Source organism: Salmo salar, chromosome ssa06, assembly GCF_905237065.1.
Source record: "Salmo salar chromosome ssa06, Ssal_v3.1, whole genome shotgun sequence".
Lineage (NCBI taxonomy): Eukaryota > Metazoa > Chordata > Actinopteri > Salmoniformes > Salmonidae > Salmo > Salmo salar.
The window spans coordinates 75,865,783-75,882,508 of NC_059447.1; the positions used below are offsets into that span (position 1 = coordinate 75,865,783).

A 16,726-nucleotide genomic window follows, 5' to 3' on the forward strand; every position below is an offset into this window, starting at 1 on the left:
AAGTGCTTCCTGGTAAAAAAAAAAATATATATATATATACACTAAAATAATTTCAAATAAAACTGTGAACAATGTCTTGGAAAAATGAAATGACCTCTTTGATTGTGAGAGTTGTGTCTGTTTTTTTTAAGTTGTGCTTGATTAGCTGCTTTGATTGAGTGTTTATTCACAAGCATTCACCTAGTCAGACTGTGTATTCATACACTATGGGCCACTATGAACATAATTTGGCCTATCTGTTCCTTTTAACATATCTCTGTTTTAGTCATACTTTCTAACAACACATAACACTATCCTTTGGCGTATTCATTGGGGATCAATTTAGAGAATTGTTAAGTATAGGGATGAATGATTCCCTACATGATAGAGAACCCCATCTGTACTTCTCCATACACTTCTATCTGACTTTTCTGTAACTTGGCTTTGCATCCTCCTGATATTAATACACTCATGCAGTCAGTATACAGCACATGTAATGCCGATACATGACTGCATCACAAGAGGTGTTACACAACTATCTGGATTGAAAGGTATTTTGTCCCCTTGACTATACCGACACCTGGAGGTCAGATTAGGAGAACGCCAAAAGACCAGCTATATTTGACTAGACAAGTCAGTTAAGAACAAATTCTTATTACAATGACTGCCTACCCCAGCCAAACCCTAACGACGCTGGGCCAATTGTGTGCCAATTGTGGGACTCCCAATCACGGCCGGTTGTGATACAGCTGGAATTGAACCAGGGTCTGTAGTGACACTCGAGACAGCCCATATAGAGTATGTTTACAGAAAACATATATTTGTAGAAAACCCAAGAAACAAAAAACAACTGCAATATATCCATCCCTATTCCCTGTTGATGTGTAGTGTAATATTAAACATTCAATGAGCCTATGAAACTATGAAATACATACAATGGACTGGATGGGGCTAATGCCAGTAGGTATCCTATGTGATAGTCGTTTTCTGCATTAAAAAAAAAACCATATAAATGTCTTATGGTGCATTATGCTTAGCAGTGAGTTGGCCAATGTCATTTTGGGCCTTATTAATGTTTTAGCAAGCAAAAAAATATTCACCCTACATAATCAAAAGGAATGCAACTTTTGGTCTAAGCATCCTCACCAGACCCCCATGGGTGTTTGTGATGTTTGTGGTGTAGGAATTGGTGGCTTGTGTTATCAGAGAGGAAAAGGCGAAGCGACAGGGTTTACTCAAAAATTTGTCCACAAAAATAAAACGAAATTAGGAATTTTTGAATGGAGGTCAAGAGAGTGTCGAATTTAGTCAACAAAAAAATGTAATTGCTTATTTGCAACGTGAGGCTTATTTGTTCGACTATAAGTTCCGCAATGGTTAGGTTGTTACGAATGCACTGGTATAAGTGGAAGCAAATGGCATTTAGGCAACTATGAAAAAAACGACCTTTATCGGAGTTTTCACACGAGCATATGACCTCTCATTGGCTAGAATGGTCCCACCTGATCTCGCCTCCTCCCATCTTTGAGGACATGTATTTTCATCGTTAGAGCGGTCACTCGACTATCTTGTCAATATAATTGATCATCGAAGAGGGAGAACAGGGGCAGGGGGGTGTTTGTGGGGCAAACAAGCACAGCACAGGCTGCGTGAGAAGTAAGCTGGTAGAATTCAACATGGCATCCGGCGATACGCTTTATATTGAGGCGGACGGCTCGGAGATGCCGGCCGAACTAGTGGAGTTGCACGAGATAGAGGTGGAAACGATACCGGTAGAGACTATCGAGACTACAGTGGTCGGGGGAGACGACGACCAGCCGATGATAGCACTTCAGCCGCTGGTGTCAGACGACACGAATTCGATCCACCACCATCAAGAAGTGATCCTAGTGCAGACAAGAGAGGAAGTTGTTGGCGGGGATGATTCGGATATGCTTGCGGACGGGGGTTACGAGGATCAAATCCTCATCCCCGTCCCAGCACCCGGGGTGGAAGACGAGTACATCGAACAGACTCTGGTGACTGTAGCCGGGAAAAGCTCGGTGGGTCGGATGAAGAGAGGGGTAGGCGGCAGTAGCAAAAAAGCTGGCCAAAAGAGCTATTTGGGTGCTGTAGAACCAAGCAGTAGAAAATGGGAACAGAAGCAGGTGCAAATAAAGACTATGGAGGGGGAATTTTCTGTTACAATGTGGGCTTCGGGTAAGTCGTCGGTTCTATCTAATGTTACTGTAGCTAACGTTATCTGTGTATCTCTCTCCCCGCATTGTTTGTGCTTGGTAGTTAACTTGTGCAAGATTCTTGCCAAGAGGCCTTGTTGCAGGGCGTAGACGTTTTGCACTAGTCTATTCCTTCGTAGTTCGCCAAGCCACCTTCGAGATCACTTTTAGAAGTGCAGAAATGTGTGTCGGTTAGATTGAAATGTTTTTGTTTTGGAGGCCATGTTTTTAGATGTTGCTGGGCGCCGCCATGTTCCCCGAGAACCAGTATGGCGGCCCGAAAAAATGGCGATAGAACGGCTGGGCGAAGATGGCGGCGGTCGGGGGTACAAGCGCGCTGCTGGCTCCAGGAAGTAGGCCCCGACGGCGTAACTAGCTAGTTAGGTGCCTTACGTTAACTTTGCGGATAAGTAACTACTTCAGCCGTGATTACGATATCTGGGCCAGTAACCATGTAACTTAGTTTTGTTAGATTTAAATTGCTGGCCAAATATATTGTCTTAAAAAGTTATTTCTAGCCCATTGATGCTTTTCTTCTGCATAGCCAGCTAACGTTAACTTTTTTTTTTACACGCGACAGCTAGCGAGTTCTCAATCAAGTATAGTAGCTGGCTAGCAACACAAGCTAGTAAACGTTCCTAAAAACCACGACCCTACACAGCTTGCATTGTACAAGCACCGTTTAACCGCATTTGGATTCAGCATGATTGATAAACATTCTCCGTTGGCGTGCTAGGCTAACTAGTAAACTCATAATCCTGGCGTGTAGCTACCAAGATGCGACTAGCAGCAGAGCGAGAAACAATGTTAGCTGATAAACTGCGCAGGGGGATCAAGGTGATGCATGTTCATAGTCGTTATTTTAATCAGCATCAATGATTGTATACATTGTATTTCACGGTTTTGTAAAAACAAAGCTATACTGCTAGCTACAATGTCTAGAAATATTGCTGCAGTGTTTTTTGTATTGCTGTTTTCAAACAGCTTAGTAGCCTAAAGGCCGGCAGATGGCGATATTGAGTCGTTTCACCTTACCGTCCAAACGCATTGTATGCAGCCGGCAATACACTCATATCGGACCGGTTCGTGTAACTTGTACATCACCCATTTTTGTATGCTATGTTACAAATTAGAAACACTTTGTTATGAATATGCAAAACGTCCAATATGTTTAGAATTTGCAACATGTATTATATGAATTCTAGCTAGACGGCTAACATTATCAAGCTGGCTAACATTAGTTAGGCTAAGGTTAGCTAACATAGTTGCGAAGTTGGGTGGGTGTATAACTTGAACGTCTAGCAACCCAAAGTTTGCGAGTTCAAATCTCATCTTTAGTAGGGTGGTTGGTTGGGTGTATTAAAAATCCACCCAAAACCGCTCATTTTTTGTGAACATGTTTCATTTTGTTGTTTGTAATAAGGTTGGCAGCAACATGTGAAAATCGTTGTCAAAATCTGTTGCAGCTCAAGTCGACTACAAAACCCACAATGCAATGTCTAGGTAGCTGTCTAGGTAGCTCGCTAGCAAACATAACTACACACAAAACCATAGTCAATATCAGCATGTGAAGTAGCTAGTTAGCTGTAAAATTGCTAACTAGCTACTTAAGTCTACAGTCTAACCATGTTCAACTGGCCAATTGATGTGTCTGACATTCGCAACAGCACCATGCAATGCACCCTGGACTGAAGAAGCAGACAAGTAGGAGAAATGTGTTAGACCCTCTGCAAAATTCCATATTTCTCTACATTTTACATTTTAGTAGACGCTCTTATTCATACATTTTTCTCCGTACTGGTCCCCCGTGGGAATCGAACCCACAACCCTGGTGTTGCAAACACCATGCTCTACCATCTGAGCCACACTGGACCTCTATGTAGGAATATAGCAAAAAATATGATCAATGGCTCATTTGAGAGAAGCTGACCTGTGTTATGATATCATCCAGTTTTGAACATATGATAGATGTTATTGCGATCTAAAAGTCGTATTGCTATTAACTTCCAGTGTAGTGGGAGCGGCTTCATCGCAATGCTACAGTATGTCATTCCGGCGAAATGTATGCCTGCTTGAATAGCAATAAATGACCCAGGGAATCAATAGAACATTGCTCAGATGCAGAAAAATATATATTCAAAATGGGTGAATATTTACTTTAACCCCTGTGCGGCCGACATCCAGCGAAAAATCATATCGCCATTAGCATAACAACATTTAATAAAACATTTTTTTATTTTATTTTTCTCCAAATTATATCGTTTTATAGATACACCTCTCCTGAATCGAACCACGTTGTCCGATTTCAAAAAGGCTTTACAGCAAAAGCAAAACATTAGATTATGTTAGAGGAGTATATCGTAAAAGTAGCCACATAGCCATTTTCCGACCAACCACATGCATCACAAATAACCAAAAAACAGCTAAATGCAGCACTAACCTTTTACAAACTTCATCAGATGACACACCTAGGACATCATGTTACACAATACATGCATTCTTTTGTTCGATAAAGTTCATATTTGTATATAAAAACAGCATTTTACATCGGCGCGTAACGTTGACTAACTATTTTCCCCCAAATGCATCCGGTGAAATAGTGCTACAAGTAATTTACTAAATTACTATTCGAAAACATTTTTAAAATGTAATATTGTCATTCTAAGATTTATAGATGAATATCTCTTGAAAGCACCTGTAATGCCAGATTTAAAAATAACTTTACTGGGTAATCACACTTTGCGATAAAAGGAGATGCGATACTCAGAACAATAGGCTAGCAATAGCAATAGGCTAGCCATCTTGGAACAATCGCATATCACATCTAGTCTTGTATACTATTGTCAATAATCCCTTACCTTTGATTAGCTTCATCCTTAGGCACTTCCAGGAATCCCAGGTCCACAACAAATGTATTTTCGTTCGAAAAAGTTAATCCTTTACGTCCCAATAGCTTGTTCTTGTTAGCGCGTTCTGAAGGCTTCACCAAAAGTTCTGACGTGCGCGGGGCTACTCTTTCAACAAAATGCATTTGTTTCTTATTTAGGTTCGTTCAAACATGTCAAACGTTGTATAACATAAATCTGTAGGGCCTTTTTCAACGAGAGCTCCAATAAGATTCGAGGGGGACAATTGCATTGTGTTTCAAAACGTTTCGAAAGGGGAGGGTAACCAGGGGCGCCGGCGTCATAATGGTGATGGCCCTCTCCGTGTGACCACGTTCCACAGCGTGTCATTCTGTCAGTTTTCACAGTAAGAGACTCAAATCACTTTGTAAAGACTGGGGACATCTAGTGGAAGCAATAGGAAGTGCTCAATGAACCATAGCTCACGGTGTGATTAATAGGCAACGTGATGAAGTTGAGTTCGCAATTCAGAATTCCACTTCCTGTTTTGATCTGTCTCGGGGTTTTGACTGCCATATGAGTTCTGTTATACTCACAGACACCATTCAAACAGTTTTAGAAACTTTAGGGTGTTTTCTATCCACAAGTATTAATTAAATGCATATCCTAGCTTCTGAGTTTGAGTAGTAGGCCGTTTAAAATGGGCACGAATTTTTTTCAAAATGCGCTGTGGCGCCCCCTATCCTAGGCGACCGTCAAGAGGTTAAGTAACAATCTGTCTTATGTAACCATACCAAACGTAACTTATAATACTAATTTCAGTGTCCCGGATTTACATTTACTATGTTACGTCTAGTCTGAGACCAGGCTGCCATGCTAGATTGGCTAATGCTACTTCCTGATGTCGGGCCCTGCTTTAAGCCAGGAGTAAACAACAGGCTGATGAAACCTGATACGCAACATCTTGGCCTAGCATTCCTAGGCATTAGCCACTCTAGCATGGTGGTGGAAGTCGTGTTTTAATAAAGAAAGTATGCATATTTTTACCTTCTCCTCATTTAAAAAGGGGCGACAGGTGGCCTAGTGGTTAGAGCATTGGGCCAGTAACCAAAAGGTTGCTAGATCGAATCCTTTGGCTGACAAGGTAAAATCTGTCATTCTGCTCCTGAACAAGGCAGTTAACCCACTGTTTCTAGGCCGTCATTGTAAATAAAAATGTGTTTTTAACTGACTTGCCTAGTTAAAGGTTAAATAAAAAAATTATAAAACAAAAGTATATATTAGTTAGGGAGGAAAGTAATGGATTTGCAGCCTGAATGGTGAATGTTTTACATACGAACCGGTCCACGGGGGATACGAGTGTATCAAGGTAGGCCTTAGTTTTGTTGGACCTGGACTACTGTTCAGTCGTGTGGTCAGGTGCCACAAAGAGGGCCTTTAGGCTCAACAGGGCAGCAATGGCTGTTCCTTAGATGTACACCGAGAGCTAACATTAATATGCATGTCAATCTTTCCTGGCTCAAAGTGTAGGAGAGATTGACTTCATCACGACTTGTATTTGTGAGTAGTATTGACATGTTCAATGGACCGAGCTGTCTGTTTGAACTACTGGCACACAGCATACCCCACAAAACATGCCACCAGAGGTCTCTTCACAGTCCAGAACAGACTTTGGGAGGCGCACAGTACTACATAGAGCCATGACTATATGGAACTCTATTCCACATCAAGTAACTCATGCAAGCAGTAAAATTTGATTTAAAAAAAAACCCTGATTAAAATACACCTTATGGAACAGTGGGGACTATGAAGCAACACAAACATAGGCACAGACACGTGCCTACAAACACGATAACATACACACATGTACACATGTATTTTGTGTTGTGTATATGTGGTAGTAGAGTAGGGGCCTGAGGGCACACACTTAATGTGTTGTGAAATCTGTTGTGAATGTAATGTTTTTAAAATGTTATAACTGCCTTCATTTTTCTGGACCCCAGAAAGAGTAATTGGGATCCATAATAAATACAAATGAAACGACTCAATATCGCCATCTGCTGGCGCTTGGGCAAACTGCAATGATGTACCCCGGTCTTGTATGGCTATTTTCGGTTAAGTCCCTGCATTGTATCCTAGATGACAAAAAAAGACATCGACCATGAGTCAGTTGTTGAAGAACAGATCATTGGGGAGAATTCCCCTCCGGACTACTCTGAATACATGACGGGGAAGAAGCTGCCCCCTGGAGGGATACCTGGCATCGACCTGTCAGACCCCAAACAGCTGGCAGAGTTTGCCAGGTCAGTGTCTATCTGCCTAAACGCACCTGTCCATCAAGGGTATGTACAGTGAACACACCCTCAAATAAACCCCCCTATTGTTTGGCCTAAACTCTAACACACAAATAATTTACACCTATGCTCTCTTGTAGCTCACCTTGTAAATTGGTGTTTAGAAAGATGCCAGGATTTGTGATTCTCTTCATGTTGCCTGCCTGTCTTGGAAGGCAGCACTCGATGAGGCAGCTTTTCTGTAGTAGATGCCAGCGGTATATAGCCTAATCTCCTAGGAAGGGAGTGTTGAGCCTGGATATTTCTGACTGTCCCGTTTGGATGCTGTGTTCTTAGTTCCTTCAGTGACTCTGCTGGTCCCTATGGTCAGAACTCAGTGTGGTAAGTTCTAGAGTCCATTCTACGAGAGCCTTTATATCTCTGAACACCGTCAACACACACTGACACAGAGCACTTTAACACAGTGAAAGGAGGAAACCGGCTGTTGTCAGCCATACTGGAACACTTGCATGGGTGCTGGTTTATATTCACTGGTTAGGAATTGAACATGGTTAATTAGATTTTGTATATGGACAACATATGTTTTGAGTTCTATTCCCTGTGAATGCAATAGGCTGAAAGTTAACTCCATATCCAATGTTTTCTCAGGATGAAGCCGAGGAAGGTAAAAGAAGACGACGCGCCCAGGACGATAGCCTGCCCTCATAAAGTAAGTAGTCTGTTTCCAACGGTTTCTTTCCTGCCCAGTAGGGATGTTAAGGTACATGTATTCTCGAACGGTTCGGGGACCTCTGTTCTGTCCGCATTGTGAACCCAAATGAATATACACTGCTAAAAAAAATAAAGGGAACACTTAAACAACACAATGTAACTCCAAGTCAATCACACTTCTGTGAAATCAAACTGTCCACTTAGGAAGCAACACTGATTGACAATAAATGTCACATGCTGTTGTGCAAATGGAATAGACAACAGGTGGAAATTATAGGCAATTAGCAAGACACCCCCAATAAAGGAGTGGTTCTGCAGGTGGGGACCACAGACCACTTCTCAGTTCCTATGCTTCCTGGCTGATGTTTTGGTCACTTTTGAATGCTGGCGGTGCTTTCACTCTAGTGGTAGCATGAGATGGAGTCTACAACCCACACAAGTGGCTCAGGTAGTGCAGCTCATCCAGGATGGCACATCAATGCGAGCTGTGGCAAGAAGGTTTGCTGTGTCTGTCAGCGTAGTGTCCAGAGCATGGAGGCGCTACCAGGAGACGGGCCAGTACATCAGGAGACGTGGAGGAGGACGTAGGAGGGCAACAACCCAGCAGCAGGACCGCTACCTCCGCCTTTGTGCAAGGAGGAGCAGGAGAAGCACTGCCAGAGCCCTGCAAAATGACCTCCAGCAGGCCACAAATGTGCATGTGTCTGCTCAAACGGTCAGAAACAGACTCCATGAGGGTGGTATGAGGGCCCGACACCCACAGGTGGGGGTTGTGCTTACAGCCCAACACCATGCAGGACGTTTGGCATTTGCCAGAGAACACCAAGATTGGCAAATTCGCCACTGGCGCCCTGTGCTCTTCACAGATGAAAGCAGGTTCACACTGAGCACGTGACAGAGTCTGGAGACGCCGTGGAGAACGTTCTGCTGCCTGCAACATCCTCCAGCATGACCGGTTTGGCGGTGGGTCAGTCATGGTGTGGGGTGGCATTTCTTTGGGGGGCCGCACAGCCCTCCATGTGCTCGCCAGAGGTAGCCTGACTGCCATTAGGTACCGAGATGAGATCCTCAGACCCCTTGTGAGACCATATGCTGGTGCGGTTGGCCCTGGGTTCCTCCTAATGCAAGACAATGCTAGACCTCATGTGGCTGGAGTGTGTCAGCAGTTCCTGCAAGAGGAAGGAATTGATGCTATGGACTGGCCCGCCCGTTCCCCAGACCTGAATCCAATTGAGCACATCTGGGACATCATGTCTCGCTCCATCCACCAATGCCACGTTGCACCACAGACTGTCCAGGAGTTGGCGGATGCTTTAGTCCAGGTCTGGGAGGAGATCCCTCAGGAGACCATCCGCCACCTCATCAGGAGCATGCCCAGGCGTTGTAGGGAGGTCATACAGGCACGTGGAGGCCACACACACTACTGAGCCTCATTTTGACTTGTTTTAAGGACATTACATCAAAGTTGGATCAGCCTGTAGTGTGGTTTTCCACTTTAATTTTGAGTGTGACTCCAAATCCAGACCTCCATGGGTTAATAAATTGGATTTCCATTGATTATTTTTGTGTGATTTTTGTTGTCAGCACATTCAACTATGTAAAGAAAAAAGTATTTAATAAGATTATTTATTTCATTCAGATCTAGGATGTGTTGTTTAAGTGTTCCCTTTATTTTTATGAGCAGTATATAATAAATGCAACCACTCGGCCTGTGGGCTATGCCTACGCTGCGTTGTATGCCCCTCGTGTAAACCTGAGCTGAAAACATTTCAGGTTATTCTGTTACAACAACTAGAGCATATGCGCATGTTATCAAAATTCAAACCTTAATTGGCGCATTTCAAACTGTGCTTTTGTGTGGCGCAGCCGGCAACTACTTCTGTATGGTGGTGGGGCTGACAAACCAGGAGGATTCTCCATCGCGTAAATCTCCAGTTTGGGAACATTTTGTCTTCTCAGTAGCTTACAACGACAATGGACCGAGAGCATGTCACCACTGCTCAACGAGAATAGCCTATGCAGCTGCCAACACCTCAAACATGACACATTTTATGCCGACATCACCACAGTATTCCTACCACTGGAAGATGGAAACACACAAAAAAAACGCAGCTTAGTCTCTCCTCTGCATTCAAGCAGCTCTTCACAGCCGATTCTGACCGGGCCAAAGAAATTACAAGAGTGATGGGTATGTTTATAGCCGCAGATATGCGCACATTCTCAGTGGTTGAGAAGAATCGGGGGTTTGAGCATCTCGTGAAAGTGCTCAGACCACGTTAAACTTCGCCCTCTTGTACTCATTTCAGCACAGGTAGTACCCAGTCTATATAAGCAAGCTGAAGTTGTCAGTGAACTGTTGCGCTTGCTACAGATGGATGGACCTCCAGGGCTACAGAGAGCTACTTAACAGTGACAGCCCATCACATTAACCCAGAGTGGGAAATGAGAAGTACATATTTTTCTCTTTGCAAGAAAAATTCTAGCATAGGCCTACACAATGTCTGAGCCATGTTTACATATTTATTTCACACAGATATTGCACTTTATTTTAGTGTCGTTTAAGAAAATGCCATAATGTTGGTATTCCTAAATGTGCTCTCATCAGGTATTATGACTCATGATCATACATTAAGACATGCATTAAGAAATACTTTCCTAATATTGAGTTGGTGAGCAGTTGTTTGGGGATAACTGCCTTGCTCAAGGGCAGATTATTGCACCTTGCTGGCCCGGTGTACACCTACACCAACCTTTCAGTTACTGGCCCGCTCTTAACCGCTTAGCTAGCTGACGCTGTAGCAGATGTCCTTAATGTTTTGTACACTGTGTATATGGAATCAGGTATACCAACACGTTCTATAAATCTCTCCCTTAGGGCTGCACAAAGATGTTCAGGGACAATTCAGCGATGAGGAAGCATCTCCACACCCACGGGCCTCGTGTGCACGTCTGTGCCGAGTGTGGCAAGGCCTTCGTAGAGAGTTCCAAACTCAAACGTCACCAACTCGTTCACACAGGGGAGAAACCCTTCCAAGTACGTACCTGGTCTGCATAAATTCTGCTAGGACATTGACGCAAAAAGACATGCATGTAGAGTAACTGCACACACATTTACCATTGACTCCTATATCCTAATACACCTCTCCTTTTGTCCATCCATGTTCTCCTTCCTGTGTGCAGTGTACCTTTGAGGGCTGTGGGAAGAGGTTTTCGCTGGACTTTAACTTGCGCACACACGTTCGTATCCACACCGGAGACAGGCCCTACGTATGCCCCTTTGACGGCTGCAATAAGAAGTTTGCCCAGTCAACCAACCTCAAGTCTCACATCCTCACACACGCCAAAGCCAAAAACAACCAATGAGAGCCCTCCGACCTGCCCTAAGTCCCACCCCCACAGCAGCATCTTAACGACACCACACGTCAAACCACCTTTGATGAAAGAAGGAAATGATTGAAAAATACTTTTTGATAAATACGGAGATTAAATTCTCCCTTCTCCTATTGGTTGGCTGAAGAACACAGTGGCACTCTTCAAAAAGATGAAACCCCTCTCCCAACCTTCCACCCCTCTCTCCTCACTTCATAGCGGCTTCATGTTTATTGCCATAAATATGGAACTGATGGACTAACATCAGACTATTCTTTCTGCCATGGAGCTGCATGAGAGAGGGAGCAATCAGGCTGTTTTTCCACTTTCAGCATAGATTTTAATTTTCTATTTCTACAAGTGTGCATATTGTACACTTATTTTGGGATATGTTCAGTAATACAATTTGATTATGTTTTTTCCCCCTGAGTATTTAGATCCACTTACCGTATGATAGTCCTGGCAAGACGTAAGTTACTGTATCGTCACATTGCTTCAAAGTATTTTCTGAAAATGTTTTGGTTTGCATCTTAATCTTTACTTTTGGTTGTATTCCTTCTAACTATTAAATCATCTTGTATACTTGTATTGTATGGCTGTTGAAATTATGTAGACTGTGATAGAGGTGTGATTTTTAAATTGTTAACCAATTTAACTTTTAGTCATGAGTTGATTTATCTTTTTGATGAATTGTCACCTTTGCTGAGAAACATGTCCCTACCGTTGATTCACTGCGAGCCTGTCTATTCTAATACTAAAATGCATTAAATAAAATCGCCAGAGTGACCATCTGTTTCTTTGTTAGAATGTAATGTACAGGCGTCGTCAACCATGAACTTTCTTTGTTGATATTTACACCCATGCATTTCAACGGCCCACAATAAAAATGTCATCCCAAATCTGTGTTTTTCCACTAATTTCTAGGCCTGGTGTGAGGGTGGCGTGTTCTCGTAAGTGTGGTGAAATACCTATTGCTTGCCTATACTGGAGACATGGGGCCAATCCCAAATCAATCTCTAAGCCCTATGCACTTGTGGAGATCTGAGAGGATTTGATTGGTTTAGTCAATATGGTGAAACTTTCACCTAGCCTATTTAGAGAGCAAGGTGGAGCTGTTGCCATATTACTAACACCTGTCAAATCCTCTGATCTCCAGGAGCACATGGAGCGTAAGGGTCGATTTGGCTTTGGGAAATAGCTTATTGCTTGTCTATACCTGAGACATAACTCTCCTATACCTGAGAGAAATGGCCATCCTTTCAAATGTATATGAAGTGCCCAGGGGAAGAAGGTAGGTGCTAGGGGTCGATTTGGAACAGTCCCATCGGTTAATACAAAGTCCAAAGGCAGGTGTTTTGTGCTGTTCTGCATGAGCTGCAGATTTTTCCTTGTACCTCAGCATCCGGCTGTTCCTGCTTCCTGGAACTCTTGGTCGGCTGTTCCTGCTTCCAGGAACTCTTGGTCGGCTGTTCCTGCTTCCTGGAACTCTTGGTCGGCTGTTCCTGCCTCCTGGAACTCTTGGTCGGCTGTTCCTGCTTCCAGGAACTCTTGGTCGGCTGTTCCTGCTTCCAGGAACTCTTGGTCGGCTGTTCCTGCTTCCAGGAACTCTTGGTCGGCTGTTCCTGCTTCCAGGAACTCTTGGTCGGCTGTTCCTGCTTCCAGGAACTCTTGGTCGGCTGTTCCTGCTTCCAGGAACTCTTGGTCAGTTGCTCATCAATGATCACTACCTACATGCTGCAACCAGTCTGACCGTAGCCAGTTTTACTGACACCCTGTGGCGAAGTTGAGAAAATCCTTCAAAACAGCCTTCACACGTTTAGGAAATGTTGTTTACTCTTCTCTGCATGATGTGATATCAGTTCAATGCTTTGCTTTCTGTTAGTGCTGCTAAACCCAACTGAAAAAGACACCACTTCGACTACCATGGAATTATGAAAGCCTAATATATCTTCGAACGCATCACAATTTGCTCCCGGGTGCCATACTACTATGGCTGACCCTGTAGGACACCACGTAGGTGACAAAAAAACTACAATTTTTGTTTAGGTTGAATACTAAATGGTGACATTCAATACCCTGTGTCTCAAACTATTTGAGAGCAAGATTCATTATAGGCTTACCTAGGATCATATCTAGATCTGTTTTTGGGACATGAACAATGACATTTTCACCATATGGTAAGCGTCTCCATTGTAGTCGTGTGTCCATGGTGCTGAAACCCCTGTCGTGACAGTGATAGCCAAATCCGAGCCAGCATATTGCATAGGTAGGCCATACAGCTGGTTTCCTTACCCCCTGGTAGTTAATTGATTCATGCCACTGATTAGCCAGAAATGTCTCACACCTGGTGTCAGCTCTGAATCAGTCTGTGATAAGACGGGAAGAATGGGAAGTAGCCTACTTCTGTTCTGACCTTGAGATCCTGATTTGAGAAAAGGGTGCCTGGGCTATCTGTGCAGCAGAAACCTATAACCTCTGTATGCACTGACACAAAGACTGGTATAGATAGACTGGTCAATGCTTAAATGAAAATGCTCTCTTAATGTCCATGGCTTACTGACAGACTAAACAGCATTTGCGTGATTTCAACAAAGTATTGGTTTCTTGTTTTCTCTTTCCCAAATTCACCTTGAATGGATCTAACTCAACTGAAACAAGAATAAAATGGTTACAAAGATCTCTTACAGAGAAAAGGGAAAGTAGGCTACTTATGTATTCCCTCTCAAAAACTACATCTGCTTCTTAAACACGGCACAGGAATCACAGGTACCTCTAACACCTAGTTGAAATTCACAAACTGTCTGTCCATTCCATCGGATCAAACGACAGCGCATGGGGATGCGACATTCTGATTGGTGCCTAAAGCAACTATCTTAAAGAGACACGTGTTACTTCTTCCTACCTGTCTGGCTGTGTGTGTACCCATAATTGAAAATCTTGCTCAGGCAGTATTCTGCTTATTTATGGTGCATTCATTCAGGCAATTGGCTGTTTTGATTGACAAAGGCAAGAGTGGTAAAGCACGCTACTTGTTATGCAACTGAAATCTGTAAAGCCATCAACACCTGCTCTCTTAGATGCTTATTTCATTAGGCTCTTTTCTCCCATGAGGCAATGACCCCTCTGGTTTTTGTGATGTATTGCAGAAAGGTTAGCCTGGACACCATTGTGTTGGTCTCTGCTTTAGACAACTCTTCTAGATTGTTGTTGCCAAGCAGGGGCGGAAATCACGGGGGGGACACGACCCCCCCATCCTGGGAAAAATATGATTTGTCCCCCCCAATATATCACTGAAACATAACTATGTAATTTTAATAATATTAATAATACGCAATGAAAGCAATTGTGCTGATTATAGACACTTAATAGCTCGTTTTTAAGTTTCAAAAGATTGAGACCCCCCCCACCCTTTGCCTGGTTTGATCCACTGCCAGTTCCTTAGCTTGCGAGGTAACGTAGAGGTCGTATCTACTGTCTGAAAGGCACTCAATGCACATAACTGACGTGAGGTTAATCCAGTCAATCGCGCACACACACTAGCTGAATATGCAGAGCTAGCGCGCAAATATTAACTATTAAGCTAGCTAGTACCTATTCCATTTATGTGGCGTCGTCAAAGATGGAATCTTTGCTATCGTCAATTTATTCCAGATCAGCATGCATGTAAGTTAGTGCTTCAAAGTCCCTGTGATAAGGTTAGCGATAAACTGAACAGAACTACACTCTCTTCTACCATTGTTTTAAATATATTTAATGGTCTCGTTGCAAAAGCTAAATTGTCGCAAGGGAACTTTTATTTATATATTTTATTTCACCTTTATTTAACCCGGGTAGCAAAGATTATAGCAAACACCACTGAATTGGTGCTCGCTAGCTTTGCAAATTCAGCTATTGTTAGAAGCCAGCCAATATGAAACAAACGATTAACATTACAAAAGGTTGCAGCATATGTTGTGTAAATGGTGAACTCATACAGCTGTCAACTCTTGTCACTGCAATCCGTTTCACATTTGCTAGCTACCTTTTAGATCGAAGCCCAAATAGAATGATAGAAGATAAGATGATAGAAGCCCATCTCCTACTGTAAATAACCTACATACTGTGTGTGTGTAGCCAACCAGGTAGAAAAATGGCAGAAAAAAAGATGGACATCAGAGTATTTTTCAGTACACCAAAACGCAAAGTAAGAACCCTAGTAGCCTAATATCTCAAAGACTAGTTGATAAAATGTTCATAAGAAAGAAATGAAATTCTAATGGAAATGTTTCACAATGATGTCATTAGGCAGAGCAGGCAACAGATGGCACACAGACAGCAGAGTTGGGGACAGATATGCAGGGACAGACTGGCAGAGACAGGGAGTCTCAGGTAAGTTTGTTGAGTCTTTGTTTGGCAACATTATGAAAGGTTCTCAATTTTTTTGACTTGTAAAATAGGAACATAATTGGAAAATGCCATGGATACCCCCACTCTCAACTTAAACTGGTGACTGAACTAAGATTTGTTAAAGGCAATGGTATTGCTGTTGTGATTAGTTGTGTAGTTTTGGGTACCGGTAGTTAGGAGTACGGCAAACACCTTATTTCTTTGGTTCCTCAATATACATTTACCATATTAAACGTAGGCTATGTGTTACGGCACTACTTTTGGTGTCCCCCTCAGGAATTGCTCTTGAGAAAATGTAATGTAATTGTCCCCTCCAAAGTTGATATCAGATTTTCGCCCCTGTTGCCAAGTCAACAATTCTGGCCTTCACCACATCTAACGGTTGGATTCTTTCATAAAAATGTATTTTGAGACTTAACACTATAGGGAATGCTTGGGTTACATATCAAACCCAATACTAACTGGGAGGGAAGAATATATGCAAAGCATACAGCACTACATCTTTCCCACGCAAATGTAAAGTAGAAAATCCAACAGGATTCCACCCGGGCCTTTTTTTGATCTATTATTTTACATTCTTTAATGATGTCCCCGATCCTTGCGCTGCTCTGCCTTGTGAGCATATGCATGTGCGCGCGTGCCCATGGTATCAATTTCCATTCGATGCGTTTTCCTATTACAGGCTGCTTCCCAAAGGAAATCCTATTCCCCACCCAGTCTATTCCCTACGCCATCTATTCCCCACGCCGTCTATTCCCCACCCAATCTATTCCCCACACAGTCTATTCCCCACACAGTCTATTCCCTACACAGTCTATTCCCCACGCCGTCTATTCCCCACGCAGTCTATTCCCCACACAGTCTATTCCCCACGCCGTCTATTCCCCACACAGTCTATTCCCCACGCAGTCTATTCTCCACGCCT

At 43.0% G+C, this 16,726-nt stretch overlaps 1 protein-coding gene across 4 annotated transcripts; it reads left to right on the forward strand.

Moving 5' to 3' along the window:
* Positions 1 to 1,503: 1,503 nt before the first annotated feature.
* Positions 1,504 to 12,314, forward strand: LOC106608096 (transcriptional repressor protein YY1). Of its 4 annotated transcripts, none has more exons than XM_014205806.2 (6): positions 1,504 to 2,178; positions 7,194 to 7,383; positions 7,672 to 7,716; positions 7,984 to 8,044; positions 10,922 to 11,080; positions 11,227 to 12,314. In XM_014205806.2, exons 1-6 carry the CDS (start codon positions 1,656 to 1,658, stop codon positions 11,407 to 11,409), a joined length of 1,161 nt encoding a protein of 386 aa, XP_014061281.2. In that variant the 5' UTR covers positions 1,504 to 1,655; the 3' UTR covers positions 11,410 to 12,314. The 4 variants fall into 4 exon arrangements, with proteins under 4 accessions (XP_014061281.2, XP_045576968.1, XP_045576967.1 ...); XM_045721011.1 differs by having other exon boundaries at positions 1,505 to 2,178; positions 7,194 to 7,344; XM_045721012.1 differs by lacking the exon at positions 7,672 to 7,716.
* The last annotated feature ends 4,412 nt before the right edge of the window (positions 12,315 to 16,726 follow it).

Coding starts and splice junctions, on each gene's coding strand:
- LOC106608096 (XM_014205806.2), top strand. CDS start 1,656: ATGGCATCCGGCGATACGCTTTATATTGAGGCGGACGGCTCGGAGATG. Junction 2,179..7,193: donor TGTTACAATGTGGGCTTCGG/GTAAGTCGTCGG, acceptor TGACAAAAAAAG/ACATCGACCATGAGTCAGTT. Junction 7,717..7,983: donor TATGGTCAGAACTCAGTGTG/GTAAGTTCTAGA, acceptor ATGTTTTCTCAG/GATGAAGCCGAGGAAGGTAA.